This window comes from Poromitra crassiceps (genome assembly GCF_964638095.1).
Source record: "Poromitra crassiceps genome assembly, chromosome: 3".
Lineage (NCBI taxonomy): Eukaryota > Metazoa > Chordata > Actinopteri > Beryciformes > Melamphaidae > Poromitra > Poromitra crassiceps.
In genome coordinates this window covers 44,468,725-44,496,557 of record NC_139625.1, presented here as the reverse complement: position 1 = coordinate 44,496,557, position 27,833 = coordinate 44,468,725, and the positions used below count along the sequence as shown (strand labels likewise).

The 27,833-nt window shown below is 47.7% G+C and overlaps 1 protein-coding gene across 1 annotated transcript in view; it reads right to left on the bottom strand.

Moving 5' to 3' along the window:
• The window catches only part of sptbn5 (spectrin, beta, non-erythrocytic 5), a gene marked incomplete at both ends in the record, with an annotated part of 320,085 nt that overhangs the window by 50,684 nt on the left and 241,568 nt on the right, over nucleotides 1-27,833 (bottom strand). The window contains 2 exons of the mRNA XM_083633035.1: nucleotides 9,927-10,064; nucleotides 11,739-11,885. Of these exons, the coding sequence (XP_083489161.1) occupies nucleotides 9,927-10,064; nucleotides 11,739-11,885 (285 nt within the window). The remainder of the gene's footprint in view (nucleotides 1-9,926; nucleotides 10,065-11,738; nucleotides 11,886-27,833) is intronic.

Here is a 27,833-nt window from a genome sequence, read left to right as displayed (position 1 = left end):
GAGAGGGTCTGGACGTCTGAATCCGTCTGCCATTGTTTACGTTACGGCGTCACTTTTCACGTCTGACGAGTTGTCCAAAATAGCGTGGGCGCACCAAAAAATAATCCCACTTCTGACACCATGTAGTTGAGTTGACTCGGAGTCATGAGAAACACTTTTAGTTGATGTTTATTTCGGGAGTCAGCAGGAGGACATGTTAACATCACAATACCGGAACATGTATATCAACATCACGTTTCAACTCTCACGAGACTTGTAGCCGGGTACGGCAACACTGTGTAGCCAAACAGTATAACAGTGCAACTGTCTACAGAGGCGGTTTCCTTATATGCTTTTTTCTGTCTCATTCAGCCTCTCAACACCACTGCTGTCAGTCTCGCACCCTCCTCCTCCCCCTCTCCTCCCGGTCATCGCAGACCTATCCGATTCAGTCGGATAGGTCGGATAGGGATAGGGACGTTTTGCTCAGCAGACCTGGAGTATGTCATGATTCAGTGCGTACCCCACTACAGCCCGCGGGAATATACCAGTGTCACCCTCACAGCTGTGTATATTCCACCTCAGGCAGACACAAAGAACGCTCTCAGAGAACTGGACCACGCAATCAGCGCACAGAAAGCAAGACAGCCGGAGACGGCGCTGGTGGTCGCAGGAGATATTAATAGAGCGAACCTGAGGAAGAGAATGCCCACCCTCCACCAGAATATACACTGTAGCACACGGGGTAAAAACATTCTGGACCAGTGCTACACGGACATTCCTTGCTGCTACAAAGCAACACCCCGCCCCCCATTCGGCAAATCGGATCACGCCTCTATCTGGCTCGTCCCCAGACACAAACCAAAGCTTAAACGACACCCCCCAGTCTACCAAACCGCCCAACGCTGGTCAGACGAATCAGATGACATCCTGAGAGACTGTTTCGACCAAGTGTTATGGGGAGAATTCAACACAGGAGACCTGGAAGAATATGCTGAAACGGTGTCATGTTTTATTAAAAAATGCACAGAGGACATAGTCCCCACAAAAACAGTCAAAACAATGCCAAACCAGAAACCCTGGATTAACTGTGATGTCCGGGCTGCACTTCACGCCCGGACCACCGCCTTCAAGTCCGGGACGCCAGAACAATACAAGCAGACGAAATACGCCCTCCGAGCTACAATAAAAAAAGCGCAGAGAGAATATGGAAGGCAGCTGGAGGCAAAACTGGACTCCAACAACCCCAGACACCTGTGGAGAGGCCTGCATGCTGCCACAGACTTCAAAGGGGAAAGGCAGCAAAACGCCAACGTGTCACCCACCCTGCCAGACGAACTCAACGCGTTCTACGCCAGGTTCGACCCCTCTGCCAGAGCGCCTCCCCTCCTCCCCCCCTCCTCCCCCCCTCCTCCCCTACCCCTCTCCTCCCCACCACCCCACCTCCACCTCCCCCCTCCTCTCCCCCCCCCTCAGCCACCTCTCCCCCCCATCACCCCTCCTCCTCTCCTCCCCCCATCACCCCCCCCTCTCTCCTCCCCCCACCACCCCTCCTCCTCTCCTCCCCCCCATCACCCCCCCTCTCTCCTCCCCCCCACCACCCCTCCTCCTCTCCTCCCCCCCATCACCCCCCCTCTCTCCTCCCCCCCACCACCCCCCTCCCCCCTCCTCTCCTCCCCCCCCTGCCACCTCTCCCCCCCATCACCCCTCCTCCTCTCCGCCCCCCCACCCCTCAGCACCCCCACCCCCTCCCATTCCCACCCAACAACCTACCCCCCCCACCTCCCAACCCCCACAGACCCAGACCGCCCTCTCACCATCACTGAGGATGAGGTGCGCCGGGCGTTCCTGCGCATCAACCCACGCAAGGCGGCCGGCCCGGACGGCATCCCCGGGCGGGTCCTCAAGGCCTGCGCCCACCAGCTGGCAGGCGTATTCACAGACATTTTCAACCAGTCTCTCTCCCTCCGACAAGTTCCCTCCTGCTTCAAAGCAGCGACAATCATCCCCATTCCCAAGCAGCAGAAAGTGACCAGCCTCAATGACTGGCGCCCAATAGCCCTCACGCCAATAGCCAGCAAGTGCTTTGAGAAGCTGGTCATATCACAGATCCGCCCCACACTCCCCCCGGACCACGACCCGCTACAATTTGCATACCGCCCCAACAGGAGCACAGCGGATGCAGTAGCACACGTGCTCCACACCGCCCTGTCCCACCTGGAGGGGAAGGACACCTATGTAAGAATGCTGTTCGTGGACTACAGCTCAGCATTCAACACCATAGTACCCTCCAGGCTGGTACACAAGCTCAAGGATGTGGGACTAAACACAGCAATGTGCGACTGGATCCTGGATTTCCTGACAGACCGCCGCCAGGTGGTGAGGGTGGGCAACCTCACCTCCTCCCCACTGACCATCAGCATAGGAGCGCCCCAGGGGTGCGTCTCCAGCCCCTTCTGGTACGACTTCTACACCCACGACTGCGTGGCGACTCAAACTTCGAACACCATCGTGAAGTTTGCAGACGACACAGCAGTCGTGGGGCTGATCTCGGGGGGGGCGACGAGACGGCCTACAGAGAGGAGGTGGGGGCCCTGGAACAATGGTGCCAGGACAACCACCTCTCTCTGAACGTCTCCAAGACCAAGGAGATCATTGTAGACTACAGGAGGGGGGGGGGGGGGCACACACCCCCCAATCACCATCAACGGCACAGTGGTGGAAAGGGTAGACAGCTTCAAGTACCTGGGAGTCAACATCCACCAGGACCTGACTTGGGCTGGCCACACCGCCACTGTTGTCAAAAAGGCCCAACAGCGAATACACGGACTCAGGCGCCTGAAGAAATTTGGGCTAAGGCCAGAAATCCTTACGGACTTCTACAGAGGCACCATTGAAAGCCTGCTGACTGGCTGCCTCACCACCTGGTACGGGAACTGTACCACCATGGACCGCAGGGCGCTACGGAGAGTGAGACGCGTGGCACAGCACGTAACAGGATGTGAGTTGCCAGAACTGCATGAACTGTATAAACAGCGGTGCCTCAGGAGGTCCCTGAAGATCATCAAAGACACAAACCATCCCCACAACAGCCTGTTCTCCCTGCTACCCTCAGGGAGAAGATACAGAGTTCCAAAAGCATGCACAAATCGCTTGAGGAACAGTTTCTTCCCGCAGGCCACGAGACTCCTTAACATACACAAATAGTGAAGTAGCCGTACTGTACCGTACTGTAGCTGCTACCATTACGTATGTCTAATGTTTAATTGTATGTTAATAAGGAATATGCTATTTGCACCTGTATGTCAAATACGCCGAATTTAAAACGCCGAGTTTAATTGTATGTTTAATAAGGAATATGCTATTGGCACCTGTATGTCAAATACGCCGAATTTAAAATGTTTAAGCATGTTTAAAGTATGCACACGACATGTGCACCTATGTGCAGTGAATATGCCACTGTCTCTGACTTGTCTTATCACTATACTGCCTTATTGCTTGTTGTGTCTCTTGTTGTTTTTGCACTCAAATGCCCTGTTATATTTGTACTATGTTGTAAACGGAGTTCACAGCACAAGAATTTCACACGTGATACTTGTACCATGGAGTGACAATAAAAATCTTGAATCTTGAATCTTGAAGAGTCTCATCATGATGAGTCTCAGAAGGAGATCACCAGCACCACCAGTATCTAGATTCCACAGGGGGATATATCTGGATGCTGCTCTGGGCTGATGTAGCTCTCTCAAGATCTCCCTGCGGTGTCTAACCGCCAAAGACTAATAACAATACCTTATTCTCATCATTCTTTCTGTAATGCATCATTCAGGTTATTGTAATAAATATCATTTTATTCATTCTTTGGTCTCTAGTCTCTCCTGATTGAAATGAGTTTATGACAGGCCATGTATCTGCAAGTTTTTTACAGTTCTTTAATGCTACCTGGAAATTAATTAAAGACCAATTTAAAGAGCATGGTACAGGTTACTTTTCATATGAATTTACATTTTGGGCTACATTTTGATTAGTAAGAAAATACGACCAAAAACAAAACAAAAATTTGCAGGCCCCCAGGGCAGAAATATGGAGAAAAAGGTGGCATTCTAAATGGACGTTCAACACCTGTGACATCAGTTGTCACAGGTGTCAATAAAGTTATTCTGATTCTGATTGCTGGACATTCTGCTGGAGCTGAGGCATCACAGGTGTACAGTTCCATTTCAGCATCAGCACTCCTTGTAGTTCCCAAAAACCAGTCTAGATGCAGCTATTTGTGATTTATAGCCCCCCCCCCCCCAAAAAAAAAAGGCCATGCTTATACCCCACATATTAATGCAATGCGGTCTGCCCTTGAGAGAAGTTAACTCCCTGGCTTCCTGCCAGAAAGGGATGACACGGAACTGAGGAATTGCCATAGAACTCTTCAAACATGTTTCATTGCATTTTTATTTTTGTTTTAAGGAAGTTGGTTGTTATGGATAGGGATAGGCAACTAAAACAATTTGGTCAAGGTTAGGGTTAGGGGTTGAAAATGTTCAGCTAAACTTTGATGCCTGCCTTGCGGTCTCAGGACTGGGGTTCAATTCTTCGTCTCTAACTTGCACCATGCTCTTTAAACCCCAAAATAGAGAAGTAAAACTGGCAGAACGAGACTGTTCCTGACTGAACTCAACTTATGAAAGTTATGGTATGTGCTGTAGTCTATCAGTATCATTCTGATTACTTGTTACTAGTGTGCGCTATTTTATGGAGGTTCCTCTCGTGGCTCAGGCTGATCGAGTGATTGATGCTTGGCAGTGGCGTGCCGTCCATTAGGCGAACTAGGCAAATGCTAGGGGCGCTTGAGCCGTTAGGGGCGCCAGAGAGGGTAAAAAAAAAAAAAAAAAAAAAAATTACAAATACTTTTTCATGATAATAGGCCTACTATTATTTTACAATAGTAGACAAAAATAAGCAGAACAACGTCTTAAGTCTTTAAATAATAGTGAAATCATTTTTCTAATTCTGGCTTTCTGGCAATTACGGAAGTAATTGTTTGTGTGCCATGTCTTTCTTGACACTTATTCTCATGGTCTAGCTAGCTGGCTTGCAGGACGTGGTGGTCTTGTCTTGCCCCAACCGGCCCCAACATCAGCAGCAGCCTCCGTGTTCTTATTCTACGAAGAGTGCAAACTGCAAAGCCTAAAGAGTCGGTCACAGTGGTGGCAGCGGTGTGTCGGTTGGATACCAATCGCAAGAGGAACGAGCGGGTTTGTTCAAGTTTCAGGTAGCTAGCGTTAGCAATTTAGCATTGGCAACTTAGCTAGCTTGTGTTGATCCGTGGCGTTGTGTGTGTGTGGAGACCTGTCGCTACAGTCACGTTGCTTCGGGAAGTGAAGAGCAACACAAGTGAAAAAGAAGAAGGACGAGAGCTCGAAGTTGGAGGAGGACCCGCTGGAGAGAGCAACGCGGGCCGTGGGGAGGAGAGGCGAGAGGCCCTCGCACTTCACCGGTTAGGGAAGACCCAGCTGGTACAGACAAAACTGAGGGGCACCAGAGAGCGAGTCCTTGCTCCAGGGGAGAGTTTGGGGACATGTTCACATGTTGGGCGGCTATAGCTCAGGAGGTAGAGCGGGTCGTCCACTAATCACTTTGGATAAAAGAGGTCGGTGGTTCGATTCCCGGCTCCTCCAGTCTGCATGTCGAAGTGTCCTTGGGCAAGACACTGAACCCCAAATTGCTGCCGTTGGTTTGCCAGCACCCTGTGTGGTAGCCTGCCGCCATCGGTGTGTGAATGGGTGAATGTACCTACTGACTGTAAAGCGCTTTGGATAAAAGTGCTATATAAATGCAGGCCATTTACCATTTACCATTCACAAACTTGATAAATAAACGTGCTTTTATAACTCCAATGATGGTTTTCACTGATAATATATATTTTCAATTGGTTCTCAAGTCATGACATAACTTTTTAAACCCCATGCAATCTGGTTTTCGTGGTTTTCTCAAGTCATGACATAACTTTTTAAACCCCATGCAATCTGGTTTTCGTGCTAAGCATAGTACAGTTTCAGCTAGCCTGAACGTCTTAGATGACATCAAAAAGGCCACTGACAACAAATTATTTTGTGTTGCTCTTTTTATCGACCTAACCAAGGCGTTCGATACAGTGGATCACCACATCTTAATTAATACTCTGATTAACGCTGGTCTCTGCCACAATGTTGTCGCCTGGTTTCGGAGCTACCTCTCTGAACGTACGCAATGTCAGGTTTGGCAATATTGTTTCTGACCCCATTACTTTAGACAAGGGGGTCCCGCAGGGTTCCATTTTGGGGCCTTTGCTCTTCTTCATTTATGTAAATAATCTTTGTGATCTGTCAAAACACTCTCTGTTTCACATGTATGCGGATGATACTATTTTGTATTCCAGTGCACCTACTGTTGAGGCTGCAGTTTCTCAAATGCAGTGTGACTTTTCTCTCTAAATTGATACTTAATGCTAAAAAGACTCAAGCTATGCTGTTTTCCCCTAACAAGCCTGTGGTCTCCTCCTATCAGCACCCTTGATGGGACTGTCATCGATTTTGTGGTTACTTACAAATACCTTGGCCTCTGGCTTGACACCCATCTTAGTTTTAAGCACCATATTGAGCTGCTGACCAAGAAACTCAAATTTACGGTGAGTTTCTTTTATAGATTAAAAACTTGTTTCTCTCCTTCTTCTCGTAAACGGCTAGTAGAAAGCCTTTTCTTGTCTCAGCTCGATTATTACGACTGTGTCTACAGATTTGCTTGTCCTACAGCCTTAGCTAGACTTGATCCGCTTTATCATGCTGCCCTGAGATATATCACTAACTCAGCTTTTAGGACCCACCATTGCACACTGTACACTCTAGTCTAGTTGGTTGGTCCTCACTTGCTACGCACAGGTTGCACCATTGGTACATCTTGATTTACAAGGCGATGCTTGGCAAGCTTCCCTGGTATATTCGCTCCAAGCTCAATTTGATAGTAAATACTCTCAATCTCAGATCCAACACCTGGTTGCGTCTCGAAGTACCTCCAGTGCGGACTGAGTCAGGTAAAAGAAACCTCTCTTACCCCTGGTCCTGGAATGACCTGCAGTCCAGTCTTAAACTGGCTTCTTTGATTCCATTACAACGGAATTCCTTGCTTCTACCTGTTCCTGCTTTGTTGTATAATTCTTGTATTATGGTCCTCTGCCTACTGTTTTATTATATTTATACAGTTACATTGTTTCTGTAACTGGATGATGTTGTACTTTTATCTGCTACTTTGATGTTCGTTCTCTTAAGTGTGCTGCTGTGTTTTACACTCTCCTATTGTGAATTGTTGTTGTGAATAGTCTGTGTCTTTGTTGATTCTGTACTGTTCTGTTTTTTTACATGCATTCATGTACTTCTGACGTGTACCTTCTCCGCCTTCTTGGCCAGTTCTCCCTTGTAAAAGAGGCTTCGGCCTCAATGGGATTTTTTTAACAGGTTAAATAAAGGTTAAATTAAAAAATAAAATAAAAATGACTGGAATGCATGCATTTGTGTTGCTATACTGTCTAAAAGTCATTTCATGATCAGCATCTGCATTAGCTAATGATTTGTGAGGATATCATGTCATGACTTTACTTTCTGAGGCACACATAACTATTAATTAATCCTATAGTAGCTACATACATAAGTATGTCGTCACTTTACTTTCTGAGGCACATAACTATTAATTAATACATAATTATATAGTCACTTTACTTTGTATGGTACAACACTATTAGCTCATACATGTGGTTCTTGGCATATAGAGCCTAGAGATGCACAGTGAATACAACGTCAGAGAATGGGTTTGAGCTGGTCTGGTTCGGAGCTAGTAGGAGCTACCAAGGTGGGCTATGCATAGCCTAAATCAGAGCAGCAACATCGGAATGATAGCTACAGCTGCTGAAATAGCCGTACCCCGCTAAGACACCCGGTAAGATAGGCACACAACACCGGCCACATGTTCTGTGTCCCTGCACTGGACCAAGCCTCGAGGAAAGAATGCCTATGATGAACGAGGTAATGGCGGCTATAAGCAGATGCGGCTGGTAACGCTAAAGTTCCGGTTGCAGGGAGCTGGATGTCGATAGTGGTAATTAACACATGAATTACGGTATTAATTAATGCTAGGTGCTGATGAGGAATTAATCCATGATGATATAGGCATAGCCTACTTAATTAATAGTAATTCATATATGACTCAGTCTGTTCATCAAACATACCTTTCATTAGTTGATGATGCGGTGAGCATCAATTAATGGCTTAATTCATTAAAAAACGATTTTCAGACGGCAGCCCGTCTTTATTGTCACACAACACACTACAACACATGCACGGAGGGCCACAACACACACATGCTGACGGTGGCCGGTGAAATTTGTCCTCTGCATTTAACCCATCCTGGCTTTGTCCTTTCCTCCTGGGGCAGGCCAGGAGCAGTGGTCGCTTTCTCGTACAGCGCCCGGGGACCGACTTCGGATGTTGTCGTCACTGGTCAGATGACGATGACGATCTGATCTTCTGCATGTTTTTAGTGGGGGGGGTTATATACGGAGGAACCCCCCTGGGGGAGCACGGGGAGAACATGCAAACTCCACACAGACAGAAAGGCCCTTACGACGAGATACCCCACCTGGGCAGTAGGCACTGAAGATATGGGGGGGAACACAACCACAGCGCCCACAGTGTCCCAGGCGAGAATCGAACTCAGGACCTTCTGACTGCGAGGCGACAGCTCTACCACTGAGCCACCGTGCCCCTTCATCATGAGTTAAGCATCAATTCATGCACATGTGTGCACCAGTATTGTAAAGTGTTACCATTATTTCTCTACTCTTTCCGTTACACTGGGTTAACTGGGGTCACCAACTGGCATCACGTTTTTTTAAGGGCTCACGAGCCAAAAGGTTGAGAACCACTGGTCTAGTTAGTATTCAACGAATATGACCAAATTAAAATTAGGGATGCACCGATTGCAAAATTCTAGGCTGATACGGATTTGTTGTTGTTGTTGTTATTTATTATTATGCAAAAAAGTGGGGGGGAAATTATATATTTTTTTGTTTTTGAGTGAAATATTGTATGGTCACTCACGATTCAGTCGGTGGCTGGTTGGCTTGGTTCCAGGCTTAAAACTCTATATCAGGATTTTCTCTAAATGTCTAAGTGAGAGGTCATTGTTGAGCTCTATATCAATGAGGAGAAGCAATCTCTATGTTCTCAATGCTATTCATCTATGATCTCTCAATGCTATTCTCTGCTGTGAGACTGTGGGGGCGTATGATGCAAGCATGCTGCAGCCAGGCTACATCATGCTCACCAATAGCCAATGAGAGTCGAGCATGCTGCATGACACGCCCAAACCCATATATGAACGTGGAGCAGCAAAGGTAGCTCTGCTCCGCTCACTCAGTGATTTCCACATTGAGTCTGATCTTTCCCCGAGACCCATAAATGTCGTAAAAGTCATCGCAGCCCAAATGTGGGCACTCGGACAGCTTAGTCGCGCTGGAATGCCCGGGGATTTCTGGAGCCAAGGTGCCAAGGTGATGGGCTGCAAGTACGGATGCCTAGCTGGCCATTTTCAAGTCACGCTTTGCAATACAGAGTAATGTTAAAATACAGAAGTTTAACTCTTTGTTTTACATGGGCATTTAAAAACTACCATCATCCCAATTCCAAGGTCAATTTTGGAATTTTTTTATAAGATATCCTAAGGTGTTAAATTTACTTTTTCAGACTTTTTAAGGACGCACAGATTCCCTGTGTGTGTGTGTGTGTGTGTGTGTGTGTGTGTGTGTGTGTGTGTGTGTGTGTGTGTGTGTGTGTGTGTGTGTGTGTGTGTGTGCGTGCGTGCGAGTGTGTGCGCACATGCGTGTGTGTGTGTGTGTGTGTGTGTGTGTGTGTGTGTGTGTGTACCTGGTAGGCTTGCTGTAATCGTGTTTTCTTCTCCTTACAGTTGTGGATGAGGGTGTCCCAGCAGCCGCTCAGCTCTCTGAGCCGCGGCCGGACCTTCCCCTCCGCTCGGGGGCCACCGGACAGCAGCTTCTCCCCCTCCTGCAGAACACACAGCCACATGAACCAGACCGCCAGCACGGGAAACAGTCTCAAAAGAATCCTCACAAATAGGTCGACATTCACAAATTTATTTACATTTAAAAATGCTAAGTTCACGTACAAATTATTATATACAAATAATATACGAGTGGTAAATTGGAAGCATACAGATTCACAGCATTGTGTTTTACGAGTTACGTGACTTGACTAGCCTGATATTCAGACTGAATTGTCAACTTGTACAGTACACTCATTTCCATCTTCAAGTCTGAGATTGCCTTCTGTTTGAGTTATCTCTATGACGGGATCCCCCAGAGGAATTCCAACCTATTAGAACAAGTCCAATGTATATCGCCGTGAATCTTACGTTAGTTACTCCAGTCGGGCGAACGTTTAAGAAAATAACATATCCCCTTTGACTAAATGCCCTCCAAACAGTGTGCCATTCAGATTTCAAAGTAATCGGTACCTAATCAATTTAAAACAGCCTCGACAGCAGGCAACGGCCGCAGCCATTGTTGTTTAACCTGCTCCTCGGGGCAGTCTTGACAATGACTGGTCCCGCCTGTTGGGCTGTTTATTGATGCTGATCGGCCAATCGTTAGTCCCACTCAGCACTCATTGGCTCAGAGGGTTAGAAAGCCAGAGAAAAGGCCAAGAGCAGCCAAACTCAACTCTGTGGAGTGTGCAGATCGGAGGTTAAGACCCAGGCTAATAGTTATGAGACTGATTTAGTCAATTTAGTAGATTTTATCCTCTAGACCGCACTTCAAATCAGTTCAGGTCAGTCCAATTCACATTTCACTGTCTCATACGGAGAATTTGCTGATATCCACACACACACACACACACACACACACACACACACACACACACACACACACACACACACACACACACACTAGTCAAGTCACATATCGAACCCGGGCTAAATGCCTAAGAAATCTGGCAGAAGCCAAAATTAAGAACGTATTGTTTATTTAAAAAAGATTAAAAATGTGAAAAATATGTTTTGTATAATTTGTCTAAAAGTAAGAGGTCACTCTGTGCATAGATAAGATGTGGCATTCTGCCTTTACACATTGAAACAGGAAGATACAGAGGGGTAGTTGAGGAAGAAAGAATCTGTGAATATTGTGAGTTGAATGAAGTGGAGAATGAAATCCATTTCATTCTATACTGCCCTCTGTATCATGATTTGCGTGAAATATTGTTTAAAAAAGTCCATACTCCTGATTTAGATTTGATAGATAGCGAGAACGGAGCTTTAATTGAATTTCTTTTTGATCACATTTTACCTCTCAAAAGCATGGGAAAGGAGGAGAAGGGCAACCTATAATAGATAATTTATTTTTCTATTAATGCTATAGTACGTGTATATATATGTATATATACTCTGCTTTTTTATTTTTATATCTACAGTATGTTGTATTATGTGTTGCTGGTTGGATAACACACCGGAATGTTCTTGTTCTGTTAATTATTGTATGTTGATGTGTCTGGTAATCCCATATGGGATGGGTCAAGGAATTGTCCTGACACGAAAATAAAACTTTCATTCATTCATTCATTCACACACACACACACACACACACACACACACACACACACACACACACACATGCATGCACGCACGCACGCACACACACACACATACACGCACACGCAGTCCACCTTGCTGAGTGTGTCCACCCTGTAGTGGTTAGCCAGGATCTCAGCCTCGAAGCTCTGGTGTTTGAGCAGCTTGGCCTGCAGGTTGGTTGGTTCCCTCCAGCTCTCATCCAACGCCACAGCGTTACGCTCGTTCAGCCACAAACACACCTCGAGAGAGAACACACACATTTACTAGAGGACAAACATGCACACACACACCTAGACAGACAGTCAGACATTACACTCTCTAATTGTGTTATTGTAAAGCATGTCCAAAGTCCGGCCCGGGGGCCAATTGCGGCCCACGGACCGATTTTAAGCGGCCCTCGGCTTTTCTCTCAAAATGGGTCGCAAAAACGGTCATCGCAAAAACGGTAATTTTGTGTTTGCCCCTGTTTTGCGCCTGTTTAGCGTGGCACGCTGCGCAAATTGGGGGCATATGCCCAAGCACATTTGCATTCTCCCTGCCGCTGGTTATAATTATACTGGGCATGCATGGGGTAGGCGTGCCCCATGCCAAACCAGGCGTGTCCCCGCAAAATGCTTGTTTTCTGCTATCGTCAGAATGCCGCAAATTCTTTGCATGCACGCAATTTTAAGAGCACCTAAAAGCAGCCCTTAACTCATTGAGTGCCAATGACGACTTTAGTCGTCAATTGCTTTAGTGACGTAGAGTGCCAAAGACGACTAAAGTCGTCAATTGCGTTTTTTGACGGTGGGACGTGGATCTAAGCCTCTTACATCGCCTCTTACAATATGGGAGCTATTGAATGTGTGTAACCTATTTTACAGAACCCTTAGGTGGCGACAGTGCTCTCCAGATTACAGAAAGGCGATGAAAAAACAAAGAAGAAGTCGTTGGGGAAACGGAAATCGCATCGCATCCGTATGCATCGATATGCTGAAGCATAACGTTAGCTCTGCCTGCAGCAGCCAATCTGTTCCCACAATTGAGCTCCTCCGTGTCCGCTGCGACAGCCCATCTGCATGATCAGCTGTGGAGTTGTTATTATTCTCAACTGGAAGCATAGGAGCCGGTGACAAACACACGCGGAACGCTGTAAAAAAGCTGGATGTTGCACACCGTGCACAGCAAACTCAGCAGAGAGCCACCAGAGACACTCCCATACGGAGGAGGAGTGTGCAGTTGAGGGGTGGGGGGGGGGGGGGGCACGCAGAGCAGCACACAACACTGACCCAGACAGACCCAGACAGCAGGACAGGATTGGCAAACGCAAGCCAGAATATCCGATGCCCACCAGCAGCAAATCAAGACCAGCAAGAAGCTGCAACCAGCAGCGCACGCAGGGGCCAGCGCTGCTGGTTGCAGCTAAAAAATATTATTCTGCCAAACAAAATTCCCTGGCCTTCAATGTTTTATTGAAGGAAATTACTTTTGAGGTGTGACTACATTAGAAAATATTAGCTTCAGAGTCAGTGATGTGCTTGAAATGTTTAATTTCACAAAAGGCTCATTATCTCAGCTTCTAGAAAAAAATGGCTGTTTTTGGTTAAATCAAGCTATCTTCTCCGGCTCATAACTAAAGAACGGAAAATGGGATCAATAAACTTTTTTTTGCAGATGATAGAAGAGAGTCTCATCGTTCTTTGTGCGTGTTCAGTGTTTACATAGTAATATCACACAATATTCTGTGGGCCTCGAGAAATCACTGAAAACGCTCTGAAACTCTGGCACTGGGAGCGTCCGTTCTCCAAAAGTGGCTGGCACTCAATGAGTTAACCAGCTCTTAGCGCAAAAATACCCTGCTGTGCATGGCAGACCAGTATTCTCCACGCTGCAGCGCAGTGCAGGGGAATACCTTTTGGATAGGTCATTACGCACGGATGTGCCAAACGCCATCAGATTCTGCTGCTAAAATTGGGTAACAGCAGATAATTCGACTTGCAATCAAATGTCCCTGTTTCCCCATTGCAAACACGTTTCTATTTTCCAGTCAACAAAATAACCCAAATTATTCAGGGGTGCCCTCTGCTGCCCAGTACAAGGAAAGGTTAGTATTGCAGACCGAATTTGATACCCTCTCAATAAGACTCATTGAGGAACAACATCTGAGGTCACGCTGCGAGCACTATGAACATGGGGAGCGGGCGGGCAGGCTGCTTAGCCAGCAGTTACGACAGTCTGCGGAGGCCGGGCTCATAACAGAGATTAATACACCGGACGGCGTCTCTACAGATTAATTAATAACCAATTCACACAGTTTTATAAGAACCTTTATACGTCAGATGCTGGGGATGAGAGTCTAATAGAAGAGTTTCTTAGTCATTTTCAAATGCCAACAGTTGAGCCCTCTATCGTGGAGGACCTAGATCGGCCCATATCAGCGGCGGAAATTGATAGAGCAGTTAAACAAATTTTATTTTTTTATTTTATTTCACCTTTATTTATACAGGGATATCTCTTGAGAGCAAGCTCTCATTTTCAAGAGAGCCCTGGTACAGAGGAACACATACACAAAGTTTCAAGTTACAGACAGACAATCAAAACAACATTAAGAATAGGTGAAAAACCCACTTTCAAGTAAAACAAGAGCACCCATTATGTGGGAGACCTTCTAAAAGAGTTTTAAAGGAAACAAGAGGGATCAATGCTTCTATTTTCAGAGTGTCCTGAAGTCTATTCCAACTGTTGGGGGCATAGAAAGCAAAAGCACTCTTTCCTTGTTCAGTCCTCACACGTGGGATAGATAGTCTAATACAGGACTGTGAGCGAGTTTGATAACCTCCACTGTTATGAATGAGAAGTGAGGACAAATATGCCGGGAGTTTCCCAATTAAAGCTTTGTAAATAAATAAAAGACAGTGTTTTTCTCTACGAGCCATTAGGGAGGACCAGCCCACCTTTTCGTACAAAGTACAATGGTGTGTAAGAAAAGCCTCGCCTGTGATAAAACGCAGAGCACTGTGATAAACAGCATCGAGGGACTTCAAAATGGAAGATGAGGCATGCATGTATACAACATCACCATAATCAAAAACCGACATTATTAATGATTGTACAACAGTTTTTCTGGCACTGAATGAAAAGCAAGATTTGTTCCTATATAAAAAGCCGATCTTCCTCCTCAGTTTCTTTGTGAGATGTTCAATATGAGTCTGGAAGGAGAGTCTGGTGTCTAACCAGATACCAAGGTACTTATAAGAATTTACTGATTCAATTTGCTCGCCTTGGAGCGTGTGCATACTAAGATTGACATTGGTGCAAAAAGATCTCGTGAACATCATCCACTTTGTTTTAGAAGAGTTTAAGACTAACTTGAGGTCAGATAGAGACCGTTGAAATGAGTCAAAAGCCATCTGAAGTGTTGAAACGGCCTGAGCTGGGGTCGCTCCGAAACAGTATAAAATAGTATCGTCCGCGTAATAATGGACATTGCAAAGTCCAGCGGGAGAAAAAATGTTATTAATATACAGTGTAAATAAAATAGGCCCAGAAATTGATCCTTGGGGCACGCCTTTACCGTTGGACAGTGAGTCGGACCTAACACCATCGGCTACCACTACCTGCTTCCTCTCGGTCAGGTAGCTGGAGAACCACCTGACCGAGAGTTCGTCCAGACCTGTGGCGGACAGTTTATCTAGTAAGATCGCATGGTCTACTGTGTCGAACGCTTTGGAAAGATCAACAAAGAGAGCTGCACAGTGCTGTCGGCTATCTAGACCATTCAGAATGTTATTTAAAACAAGGGATGTGGCCGTGACAGTGCTATGTCCCGGTCTAAAACCTGATTGATGGGACTGGAGAATATTGTGCGTGTCTAAAAATGTCCGAAGCTGTACGTTTGCTAATGATTCAAGCACTTTAGCCAGACAGCATAGTTTTGAGATGGGCCTATAGTTATTCAGCTCGCTCCGGTCACCTCCTTTGAAGAGGGGGGAAATCTGAGCTGACTTCCATACAGATGGAATCTCGCTGGTAGTGAATGTTAAATTAAATATGTGGGCAATTGGTGCTGCGATCAGGTCAGCGCTAAGGCGTAAGAGGAACGGTGTAATGCCGTCCTCGCCCGTGGACTTCTTAGTGTTCAGCTTTGCCAGAGCCTCGCGGACTTCATAATGCCTCACCGGCCTGAATGAGAAACGTTCACCTGCAAGGGGGGGGGTGGAGAGGTCCTCGACCGCGGGGTCGTAAACATGGTCCGAGGGGGCCGTGTTGGTAGTGAGCCTATCAAATAAAAATCCCGCAGAGACAAAGTGGTGGTTAAAAGTGTTACACATCTGCAGTTTATCTAAAATTATCTCACCCGCAGCATTAATCTGGGGGGGGAGAGCAGACGTGGGTGCGGAGCTGAGAGATTTGACAGTTTTCCAGAAATCTGATGAGTTGCTAAAAGAGGTTAAATAGTAATCAGCTTTGGCTTTTCTGATTATACCAATAGTTTTATTTCTCGTATTTCTAAAATGAAGCCAGTCTGCGGGCTTGCCGGTCAGTTTGGCTTTCGCCCAGGCAGAGTCTCTGAGACGCAGGGCAGATTTGATGTCCACTGTGAACCAGGGGGTAGAACGGTTCTTTACTCTCAGCTTCTTATAGGGGGCATGTTTGTCTGCTATCAAATTAAAAACATGAGCAAAGTAATCTAAAGCTGACTCAGGGTCAGGGATTAAACATAATCTCTCCAAATCAGAGTAAAAAAGGTCATATAAAAAGCCCTGATCAGAAAATGTTTTAAAATTTCGTTTTTTAATAAACTTACCATTTGATTTAAAAGTCTTGGTCAATCTGACACAAGCTATGGGGCAGTGGTCACTAATTCCCTGGGCAAAGACCCCTCCCTGAGGGTACTTATCTGGTCTGTTTGTAAGGATGATGTCTATGAGAGTGGATTTAGCTGGATTGTTTACATTTGGCCTAGTAGGGTGTTGAATGAGCTGAGATAAGTCTAGTTCTGAGCATAAGTGTTTCAGATTGACGGATGAATCAGTTAACCAATCGGCGTTCAGGTCCCCCAGTATTATTAATTCCCCCGCTGTAAATTTGGAGAGAATCACCCCGAGGTCTTCCAGGGCTGAATTCGGCGCCGAAGGTGGGCGATAAACACCGGCCACTACAAGGTGGACATCGCCTCCTATACAGATATCTAAAATAATACATTCAAAACATTTCGGGACAGAGGAAGCAGTTAAAACTACAGTAGCTAAATGATCTCTCACAAAAATCACTATTCCCCCTCCCTTTGCCTTCCTGTCAATTCTAAAAAGGTTAAATCCACTTATCGAGATGTCTGAGTCAGGGATTCTACCAGAAAGCCATGACTCAGAGATAACAAGAATGTCTGGGGCAGCGTCGTTAATTAACACATTAATAAAGTCCAGTTTGGGCAACAGACTCCTGACATTCAGGTGCAAGAACTTCAAACCACCAGCAGTTTGGAGCTCTTGTGGGGAAATCAGATTAACAGGGATAGGGCTAATAGAGGGGACACAAGGGGCAAGGTCGATAGGGACACTTTTTAGATTGCCCTTTATAGCCCCCCTCGGCCTTGAGTTGCAGCGAGAAAGTCGCATCCCATAAACATTTAAAACAACTATTTTAAAATGATCTGGGATCCGGGGCTCTGAGCTCAGAGAGTTCCCCGTATTATAAGAGACCTGTGCAGAGGGGCGGGGCTCTGAAGAGTGGTAAGGCCCCGGGGCCCGACGGCTTTCCAATAGAGTTTTCTAAGAAGTTTGCGAATAAATTAACACCTATCCTGTCTAAAGTGTACGCAGAGGCTCTAGCTCAGGAAGCATTACCACCCACAATGACTCAGGCCAGGATTTCGGTCCTTCTGAAAAAAGACAAGGACCCATTGAATTGTGAGTCTTATGTTTTACTTCGTTTCGAACTCAAGCTCTCACTAGTGCCTTAAACGCTGCAACGCAGCCCTATGGAAGACTGTTATTTTGTTCCAAAATTACTTTTCATTAAAACCTGACCACCCACCCGTAGGTGGCGTGGTACCCCCTGGGACTGACACGGATCCACGTGACTACGTCACGTCCTGTCCGCCCAGGGATAATCACTTCCGCTTTCTTCCACCCGCTGAGAAGACGTGTTTGCTAAAAGCTCCACGGTTAACTATGAGTTAGCTCTTTTACATAGCTTTAGATACTAGGCTCGTTCCGTCTGATTTGCCCACCTCAAGAGGTTCGCGTGGACGGGATAAAGCAGGCTTCGGGGACCCGACCCTGTACCCTTCACCCTGCGGCGTCGGAACAAGTCATCTAAGCTAAGAGTATCTTCCTTAGTTAACTGTTTATTGCTACGGTACCGCCGTGTAGTGGTTATTGCTGCCGCTGTGTAGCTTTGCTTCGCTCCCCTGGCTGGGGCAGCGTTTTCGTTTGAGGGCCGATTTAGGTCCGCGCTCAAACTGTTAAGCTTTGCATACGTGCAAATAGCTTGTACCACGTAGCACAGGAACAAAGAGGCTAATTAGCCCAGTTGTTACAGTTAGCTACCTTGGCACCCGTGCGGGTAGCTTCGTGTACGAGGTACTTTAGGCGCCGGCTTTAGAGCGCGCGCGTTAGATAGTTAGCTAGTTTGCTCAGTGCAGCTAGCTTGGACTACCTTGTAGCAGATAGTTAACGTGCACACGTGCAGTTAGTGTCTGTGTGCTAAGTACTTCGCGCCAGCTACCCCTGTGTAGGGCGTGCCTTAAGCGAGAGTAGTAGCTAGAAGCCATGCTCTTCAGTTAGCTAGATAGCTAGCTTGCTCCCGTGCAGCCAGTATCTAGTGATGTGTAGCACTCCAGCTCTTACCGTTGCAGGCTTAGCTTGCACGTTAACCCCGTTATTCCTGTTAGCAGAGAGAGGGGGGAACAGCTAGGTGCTCTATTAGCTGTGAGGCTACGCTGGCCGGTTACGACCGGCACAATTCATTTGATGTGTGCATGCCTAAGGGCAGGAGCACGGCGCTCAGGCATTGCTGGGACCTACATAAATGTAGGGGGCACTCTGAGATTTTAGCTAGGCGATTCGCTAGCTAGGTGAGCTCGCCCCGCACGTTGTGTGGGCCGCTTCTCTCAGTACTTACGCCATCTTAGCCAGCTTGCTTGTCTGCTAAGTGTTGCTTGCCTCGTGCAAATAGCATCTACTAGATTGTAACTCCCTCTGAGGAGTTTCTTCTGAGATTGACTAGCTTCGCGGGCCGCTGGCCTTTGCTTGCGTTCACGCTTGCTTCCCCGTGTTAGTATGAATCGGCACGTTAAGTGCGTGTTCTGCCTTGGGCACGAGCACGCTGCACAGGCGCCTTGAACCCTCGGTCTTGTCCGCAGCTAAGCTCTTGAGAGCTGACCAAGGTCCGCTCTCAAAGAGGTGTGAAAGCTAGCTTGCCTTGCATAGGTGCAGATAGCAATATTTAGTACTGTTTAGCACAGGACGATAGTATTTTGCAGATAGCTGGCGTGCACCCATGCAGTTAGTATCTGTGTGCTAAGTACATTGGGCGCGAGCTACCTCCGCTACAATAGACATACTGCTCCTTGCTGGCGCTACGCGTCCAGCAGGGCTTACAGCTCGCCAAGGTCTGGGCTCAGTGCCAGCCTTTGGCTTGTAGCTCTAAGGACAAGCCCACCGCCCTTGGTGCCCAAGGCCCGGGGTGGTTGGGAGCTCTCCATGGGTCGCACTCCCTTGTTAGGCGCCCCCTGCAAGTGCAGGGAGCCTGGCTGGGGGCACAGCGCACCTTGGTCTAGCAATATTTAGTACTGTTTAGGACAGAACGATAGTATTTTGCAGATAGCTGGCGTGCACCCGTGCAGTTAGTATCTGTGTGCTAAGTACATTGGGCGCGAGCTACCTCCGCTACAATAGACATACTGCTCCTTGCTGGCGCTACGCGTCCAGCAGGGCTTACAGCTCGCCAAGGTCTGGGCTCAGTGCCAGCCTTTGGCTTGTAGCTCTAAGGACAAGCCCACCGCCCTTGGTGCCCAAGGCCCGGGGTGGTTGGGAGCTCTCCATGGGTCGCACTCCCTTGTTGGGGCACCCCCTGCAAGTGCAGGGAGCCTGGCTGGGGGCACAGCGCACCTTGGTCCATGGCCACTGCCTGGCCTCGGTTGGCAGCGCCCAGGTCAAGCCCACCGGTTGGCTCACCAAGGCTGGGCTTAGTTCCAGCCTGCGGCTTGTAGCTTTAGACCCACCGTCCTCAGTGCCCAAGGCCCGAGTTCGGTCGGGAGCTCGCCCAGGGTCTCATACCCATTATCTAGGTTCGCCTTGGTCCATGGCTACGGCCTGGCCTCGGCTAGAGGCTTCTAGGACAGCCCACCATCAATGGCACCGACGGCTCTTGCTGGTCGGGAGCTCGCCTGGGGGCCGCACTGTCGGACAAGTCCACGTGCGGCCGGTCTCGAGAAAGAACGTTACCTCCGCGGTCCCCCCAGCCTGCGAAAGGCGCACGGCAGGAGGGGGGGGGGGTTACTTCGATACAACAGCGCGTCAGTAGGCGGAGCTTGCGTAAGAACTTCTCCCCCAGCATGCACAGCTTCTACGGAACTGTCCATGCGCGGGGGGGCGTAGCCTCTCACGTCCCGCCCCCCCCATCAGGGCACGGGATCAAAAGGTCCCGGTGCCCACCACCGTGGAGGAGGAGGCCATGGACGGCTCCATGCGTCCAAAATTGGACCTTCGGCGTCTCAACAAGACGCTGAGGAAGTCCCGTTCCGAATGCTCTCTTCCCCGCCTGTTCAACGAGTTGAGACAGGGGGATTTCTTACTTCCGGGGATCTGGAAGGTGCGTTCTTCCATGTCCACATGGTCAGGAGACACAGGAAATACCTGAGGTTCTCCTTCCTGGGGAAGGCTTACGAGTTCTGTGTCTTGCCATTCGGCATGTCTTTGAGCCCGCGAACCCTCACGGTGTGCGTGGAGGCAGCCGTGGCTCCCCTCCGCGCGAGGGGGATCCGCGTCTTCCTATATCTCGACGACGTTCTCTTAGCGGCCGACTCGAGGGTCTGTGCCGCGGAACATACCAAGGTGGTGACCGATCACCGGCAAACCTTAGGGTTTTTGGTGAACTGGCAGAAGAGTTGCCTCGTCCCAGCGCAGGCGGCAACCTTCCTGGGGCTCGAGCTTTACTTCCTGCGAGCCTTTCGCCAGAGCGACAGGCTCGCACGGTTCGGACAGCAAGCCAAGGACGTTAGGTCTGTGCCCTCGGTGTCAGTGCATCAGTGCACAGTGATGTTGGGCCTGATGGCCTCAGCACTGCCTGTGCTCCCGCTAGGGAGGCTACACATGCTCTCGTGGTCCAAATATGGTTCTCAGGCTTCGCCTGGACTCGGCCGGGGACCGTCATCGCAGGGTTCCTCTGACAGGTCAGGCCTGGCAGGCGCTGGCTATATGGGCGGACCCCCGTTACCTCTCGAGAGGTACTCGGTGGGGCCCTGTCCCGCTCAGGATGGTGATTCGCACAGACGCCTCCCTCTGGGGAGGGGGTGCGATTTGCGGGCATTTTTCGGCGAACGGCCGGTGGGAGGCTCAGGAGCTTCGCCACATAAACGTGCTAGAGCTGAAGGCGATTCGCCGGGCTCTGCTTCAGGACAAGCCCACCATCAATGGCGCCGTGGGCCCATTGTTGGTTGGGAGCTCTCTTGGGGACCGCACTGCCGGACAAGTCCGCGTGCGGCCAGACTCGAAAGAGAATGTTGCCTCCGCAGTCCCCCCGGCCTGCGGAGGTAACACTTCCAGCGGCTCACACATGGGCACCATGTGCTGATTCGCTCGGACAATAGGGCAGCGATCGCCCGCCTGAACAAAAAAAGACAGGGCGGTGTGCGGTCGGGGGCGCTCAACCATAGCGGGGATTCACCTGTGGGTGATCCCCGTCTCCTTTCAGTGTCAGCGGTCTATCTGCCGGGACAGCGGAGTTACGACCGGCCTGCTGTCTCGAGGCAATCCCCGTTATATGGAGTGGAGCCTCCACCCTCGGGTGATGGAACAGGTTTGGGCCAGGGTTGGTCGCGCCTGCGTCGATCTCTCGCATCGCGGCGCGCGACACACTGCCCACTGTGGTTCTCGATCCAGGAGGACAGCCCCCGTTAGGTCATGACGCGCTAAAAGCGCACGCGTGGCCGAGGGAGGGGCTCTATGCGTTTCCCCCGACCCCCCCTGATCCGTCAGGTGTTGGACAGGGTGAGGGAACAGCGCCTCCGGCTCGTTTTAGTCTGTTTGGCCCAGGCAGACATGGTTTGCGGACCTGGTCTCCCTGGCGCAAGATCCGCCCTGGGCATTGCCGGTACGGGCCGATCTCCTATCCCAGGCGGAGGGGGAGGTGTTCCACCCCTCCCCAGGCAGGTGGAAGCTAGCGGTCTGGCTCCTGAACCGGACCAGTTGCTAGCCCAGGGCTTGCCTGATAATGTGGGATGCACTATGCAGCAAGTAAGGGCGTGGATCCAGTGAACTAGAGTGTGCGACCAGTTCTCTGTTTCCTTCAGAGCCTGCTTGACGCGGGTCAGTCCCCGCAGTCGTTTAAGGTGTACGTAGCCGCAATTCTGCTTGCCATAAGGGAATTGAAGGGAGCCCCGTGGGGGCGTACCCTTTGGTCTTGCGCTTCATGAAGGGGGCGCGTAAACGGCGCCCGCCGTCGCGGTGCGTTTTTTTCCCCAAATCGGACCTGGTTACGGTGCTGGACGGGCTAACGGGTCATCCGTTTGAGCCCTTGGACTCCGCCGATTTAAGGGTTCTGTCTTTAAAGACCGCGCTGCTGCTGGCCTTGTTGTCAGGAAAGAGAGTTGGTGACCTGATTGCCCTCTCGGTGCAGCAGGCCTGTGTGGTTTTGGGAATGATGGGCGCAGGGTTACGTTGCAACCTAACCCGGCTTACCAACCTAAGATTATTAATGTCAGCTTTAGGTCTATGGTCATAGACTTATCAGCATTCTGTCCCCCGCCGTTCAGTTAGAGACGGGTGAGGAGAGACGTTTGCTCATGCTGTGCCCCGTAAGGGCGCTCTCGGCCTATGTGGCCAGGACGCGTTCTTTACGCATTACAGATCAGCTGTTGATTTGCTTTGGGCAAAGGGCCCAGGGCGGACCCCTTTTCAAGGATCGCTTATCACACTGGATAGTGGAGGCGATCGCGTTGGCATACTCTGCCGTGGGCAAGGTTCCCCCAGAGGGTATCAAGGCGCATTCTACGCGAGGTGTTGCGACATCCTCTGCGTTGTTGCGTGGTGTGTCGGTGGAGGACATGTGTGCCGTGGCCTCATGGTCCTCTCATCACACTTTTGTCAGGTACTACGGTCTCGACGTGTCCGGTTCGCAGTTCGCGCACGCGGTGCTGTCGGTGACAAGAAAGTAGTATCGTTGCCACTCTAATATGTCATTCGGTTAGGCATAAACGTTGCCATATGGCCGTGGTTCACCGGTGCCTTTCGGGTCGCCCTGTGGGGTGCTCCCGGCAGCAAGGTCGGTTGAATGGAGGCACTAGTGAGAGCTTGAGTTCGAAACGAAGTAAAACGTTAGGGTTGTGCTACAACCCAGGTTTTACGAGTGAGAACGAGAGCTCTCACTACCCAGCCTTGCTGTGTCGATGCGTCACGGGGTGCGTCGGATCTCAGCGGGCTGGAAGAAATTAGAGTGATTATCCCTGGGCGGACAGGACGTGACGTAGTCACGTGGATCCGTGTCAGTCCCAGGGGGTACCACGCCACCTACGGGTGGGTGGTCAGGTTTTAATGAAAAGTAATTTTGGAGCAAAATAACAGTCTTCCATAGGGCTGCGTTGCAGCGTTTAAGGCACTAGTGAGAGCTCTCGTTCTCACTCGTAAAACCTGGGTTGTAGCACAACCCTAACGTTTGTTGTGTTGTGACTACAAAATCCTTGCCAAGGTCCTGGCTGCCAGACTTGAGCCAGCAATGTGTACAATAATCCATCAAGACCAGACTGGTTTTATGACTGGACGCCAGCTATTTGGTAATGTACGCAGACTGTTTAATATATTATATTCTCCCGGCAATGAGCAAACAGCGGAGGTTTTGATCTCCCTAGACGCTCATAAAGCATTTGACCGGGTAGAGCATAACTACTTATTCAAAGTTCTGGAAAGGTTCGGGTTTGGAGCATCCTTCCGTTCATGGATCAAAGTTCTATATAGCTCTCCCCAAGCATCGGTCTGTACAAATAAGATTATGTCTCAATACTTCCCTCTCCATAGGGGTTCTAGACAAGGGTGTCCGCTTTCACCATTTCTATTTAACATTGCCTTTGAACCACTGGGAATATCTCTCAGGGGAAATGCGGCCCTCTCCGGTATTGGCAGGGACGGGCATACTCACAAATTGTCGCTGTATGCTGACGACCTTATACTTTTCTTGTCGGACCCAGGTACCTCTATCCCTATAGCTATGACAACCGTTTATAAATTTGGAGCAATCTCAGGTTATAAAATAAATTTTACCAAGAGTCTATTATTTCCAATCAATACGCTAGCACAACAAACGTCATTTCAGAACTTCCCTTTTAAAGTGACCCAAGTTTAATTCACCTACTTAGGTGTCTCTGTGACCCGGGAATATAAAAGCTTATATAAAAATAATTTCAAGCCTGCATTAGACAAAGCCAAAGAGAACCTTACACGTTGGTCCACACTTCCTATATCGCTTGCTGGACGAATTAACTCAGTGAAAATGACCATCATGCCTAGATCTTTGTGTTTCAGACTGTACCGGTTTTAATCCCGAAATAATTTTTTAAGGAATTGGATGCAACCATATCTACTTTCATATGGAGTAAGACTGTACCTAGGATTAGGAAAGCATATTTGGAAAGGCTGAAAGAAGAGGGCGGCTTGGCATTGCCAAATTTCCTACATTATTATTGGGCGGCGAATATCCAGAAGTTATCTTACTGGGTTTCTAGTCCTCATGAAGAGAACGAGCCAGCGTGGGTTAAGCTAGAAAGTAAGAGTGCCTCTCCCATGTCCCTTTCAGCATTACTGTTTGCTCCCCTGCCCCTTAGTAAGGATAGACCACACATGGGCCCGTGATGGAATTGCATTTTTTTTTTTTTTTTTTTACAGTGCACCTGAACGCAACATGCAAGATACCCGCTGAATATGTGTCTAAATGTTCATGTCATTCTGGCCAATACTCAAATTTCAGTCTGGAATATGGAATATCTTTCAATAATCTTTATGACTAAAAGGCTAAAAGTAATCTTATGTGTAAGAAATGACTGTTCTACATTGAAGTAGAAATTTAAATAATTAACTTGTTGGTTTTGGATTTATTTAGCTTCAAGAGTGCATTTTTGTTCTTGTGTGACCCTCAACACAGGCTTTGAGAATCCCGGGCCACTTACTGATACTTATGCTTAAATTAACCCACTCATATTCTGGTTTATTTCAAGAAAAACATTTCGGCTATTGGAAATTCTAATTGGCTGGTAACTTTAAAATCTAGCAGCCATATTGGCAGGTGGTGAAAAAAGTTAATTTCAAGCCCTGCAGGGAGAGCAGGTGGTGACATAGGAGTGAAAAAAGGATCAAATATTGGTGGTTAAGACTGAATAATGACATCACAATTGTTAATTTAAAATGAGTTATTCCTCTAAACCTGGCTTCAAATGCCCCAAATTTTTCTCGCTGGCACTGTTCAGCCATCAGCAAAATCTGGTAGCGAGGACATTTTTTTGTGGCCCTCTCTATCATCAAAGTTGCCCATCCATGGGTTACGGCATGACAATATTTATTCGGCCCCCGGCAACAATCTGGGTTTCTCATGTGGCCCCCCATGAAAAATAGTTGCCCACCCCTGAATAACGAATAACCCGATTGTGACTGGCTCACCGAAGATTTGGTCACAGTTTAGGATTCATTTGAAACAGAAACAGGCCCTGCCCTCTATCCCTATCACAGCCAACCCTCTCTTCCCTGCCTCTCTCTGGGATACAACTTACAAGGCTTGGTCGAGGAAAGGGTTAACTTGTGTCAAAGATTTATTCAAAGATGGCATCTTTGTTTCATTCCAGAGGTTAAAGAGGGAATATAACATTCCAGAAACACATCTTTTTAAACATCTACAGGTTGGTCGCTTTGTCAAAAAACACTTTCCCTGCTTCCCATCTTCTCCACCTGATAGCTGGATAGAAGAGTGTATACTTTTCGATCCACTAGGTAGAGGCCTTATATCCAGATTATACAGTATGATTCAAATGGTAGCTTCACCCACCCTTGATCATCTGAAAGAGTTATGGGAGCAAGATTTCACTTAATGAGATCTCAGACTTTACCTGGCAGTCAGCGATAGGGATGATTCACTCAACATCCATTTGCATCCGACATGGATTATTGCAATTCAAAGTGTTACACAGACTCCATTTATCAAAAAGTAGGCTTACCAGGATATACCCCGGCTTTGACCCGACATGTTCTAGGTGTAAACAGGCCCCAGCACATGTTCTGGTCGTGCTCGTCTCTGGTTCCTTTTTGGTCCTCCATCTTTGAAAAATGTCCTACATCCGCAGGAAGGACATTGATCCAGACCCTGCCATTGCCATTTTTGGAGTAGCACCTGATGGAGTTACAGCCTCTGGTGCTCAAGCTGACGCTGTAGCTTTCTCGTCGCTTCTGGCCCGATGACTAATATTAATGAGCTGGAAATCAGCTGCCCCTCCATCTCATGCATGTTGGCTCAGAGATGTTATGGCACATCTCAAATTGGAGAAACTGAAATACACTATATGTGGTTCGACTCAGAAATATCTTAGAGCAGGGCTATTTAACTGGCGGCTTAGAGCAGGGCTATTCAACTGGCGGCCTGCGGGCCGAATCTGGCCCGCCAATCAAGTCAGACCGGCTCACGGATGAGTTCTAATTTTTATTTTTTGTACAATTAAATCTCATTTACTTATTACATCGACTGGTTGTTTTTCAGATGTGATCTAGCTAAAGTGAGCTAAACAAGTCAGATCCACTATGAATGTTTTTCAGGAGATGCTGTGATGTAGCCACAAGAAAGGTGCAATATTAATGTTTTTCAGGAGATGGCGCTGTGATGTAGCTAATCAAGAAAGATGCATTATAAATGGTTTTTCAGGAGATGTGTGCTGTAGCTAGCTAGGTTCTAAACAAGAAATATGGTTAACCTGTTTACAGTAGTTTTCCTTTCTTGCTGCAGTACAATGAGACGTAGCTAAACACAAAAGATGCAATATTAATTGTTTTTCATGAGATACTCAGTATTTAATACTGTGCTAGGTTCTAAACAAGAAATAATGTTTACAGTTGTTTTCCTTTCCTGATGCACTACAGTATAAATGTTTACAATGCTGTGGTGTAGCTAAGAGAGGTCAGAATTGACCAAATTATATTTCAAATGGCTGGCATGTGTTGTAGAATACTTAAATTTGTTTCAAATGTGTTTACTTTTGGGGCTTTAACACAGCTTTTGTTGCACAGAAATTAAGCACTTTTAAATGAAAATTAAGCTACTTTTGCAATGTGAAATACAAGTTTTGAAAATTGTGGTGGCGAGTTGTGTCAAGTGTACATATAATGGGATTAATAGCTCGGGGAACGGTCCGGCTCCGGCCCCTTATGTTTCTGACAATGTGGCCCCCTGAACAATTTAGTTGAATAGCCCTGTCTTAGAGTGTGGGGTCCGTTTCTGGATTACTTTGATCAAAAATACCTCTCTCCTCCCAATACTGCCTAATTGAGATTCAGAGATTCAAGTGTTGGCTTTTGCCATAAGTGATTGCCAGAAAACATATCCTCAGCACTTAGCGTATCCCCTGCAAATTGTATTGTAATTGTTTGTAGCATTTATTTATTTTATTATTATTTTTGAGTCGTGGGTGTCTGTGTCTCTTGTATATATTATTATTATGTTTTGTCTTATTATGGTGTTTCATGCCTTGCGTTTCCTTATGTTTCTGTTTATATGTAGTATGTTTGAAATAAAAAACCCAATAAACACATTTTAATAATAACAAAAGAACCCAAATTGCATCAAATCACAGATGTTTTTAACAGGTATATGATGTGACGGTGGTGTTGTGAGATAGCCCTATCCAAATTATGCATGGGGAGAATTACAGCATATTGCATGCCTCGCGCAAACTGTATTAAAGGGACTGCGAGACAGGAATCTGATTGGTTTGATTGATGTAACGCCCAGGCATTGCC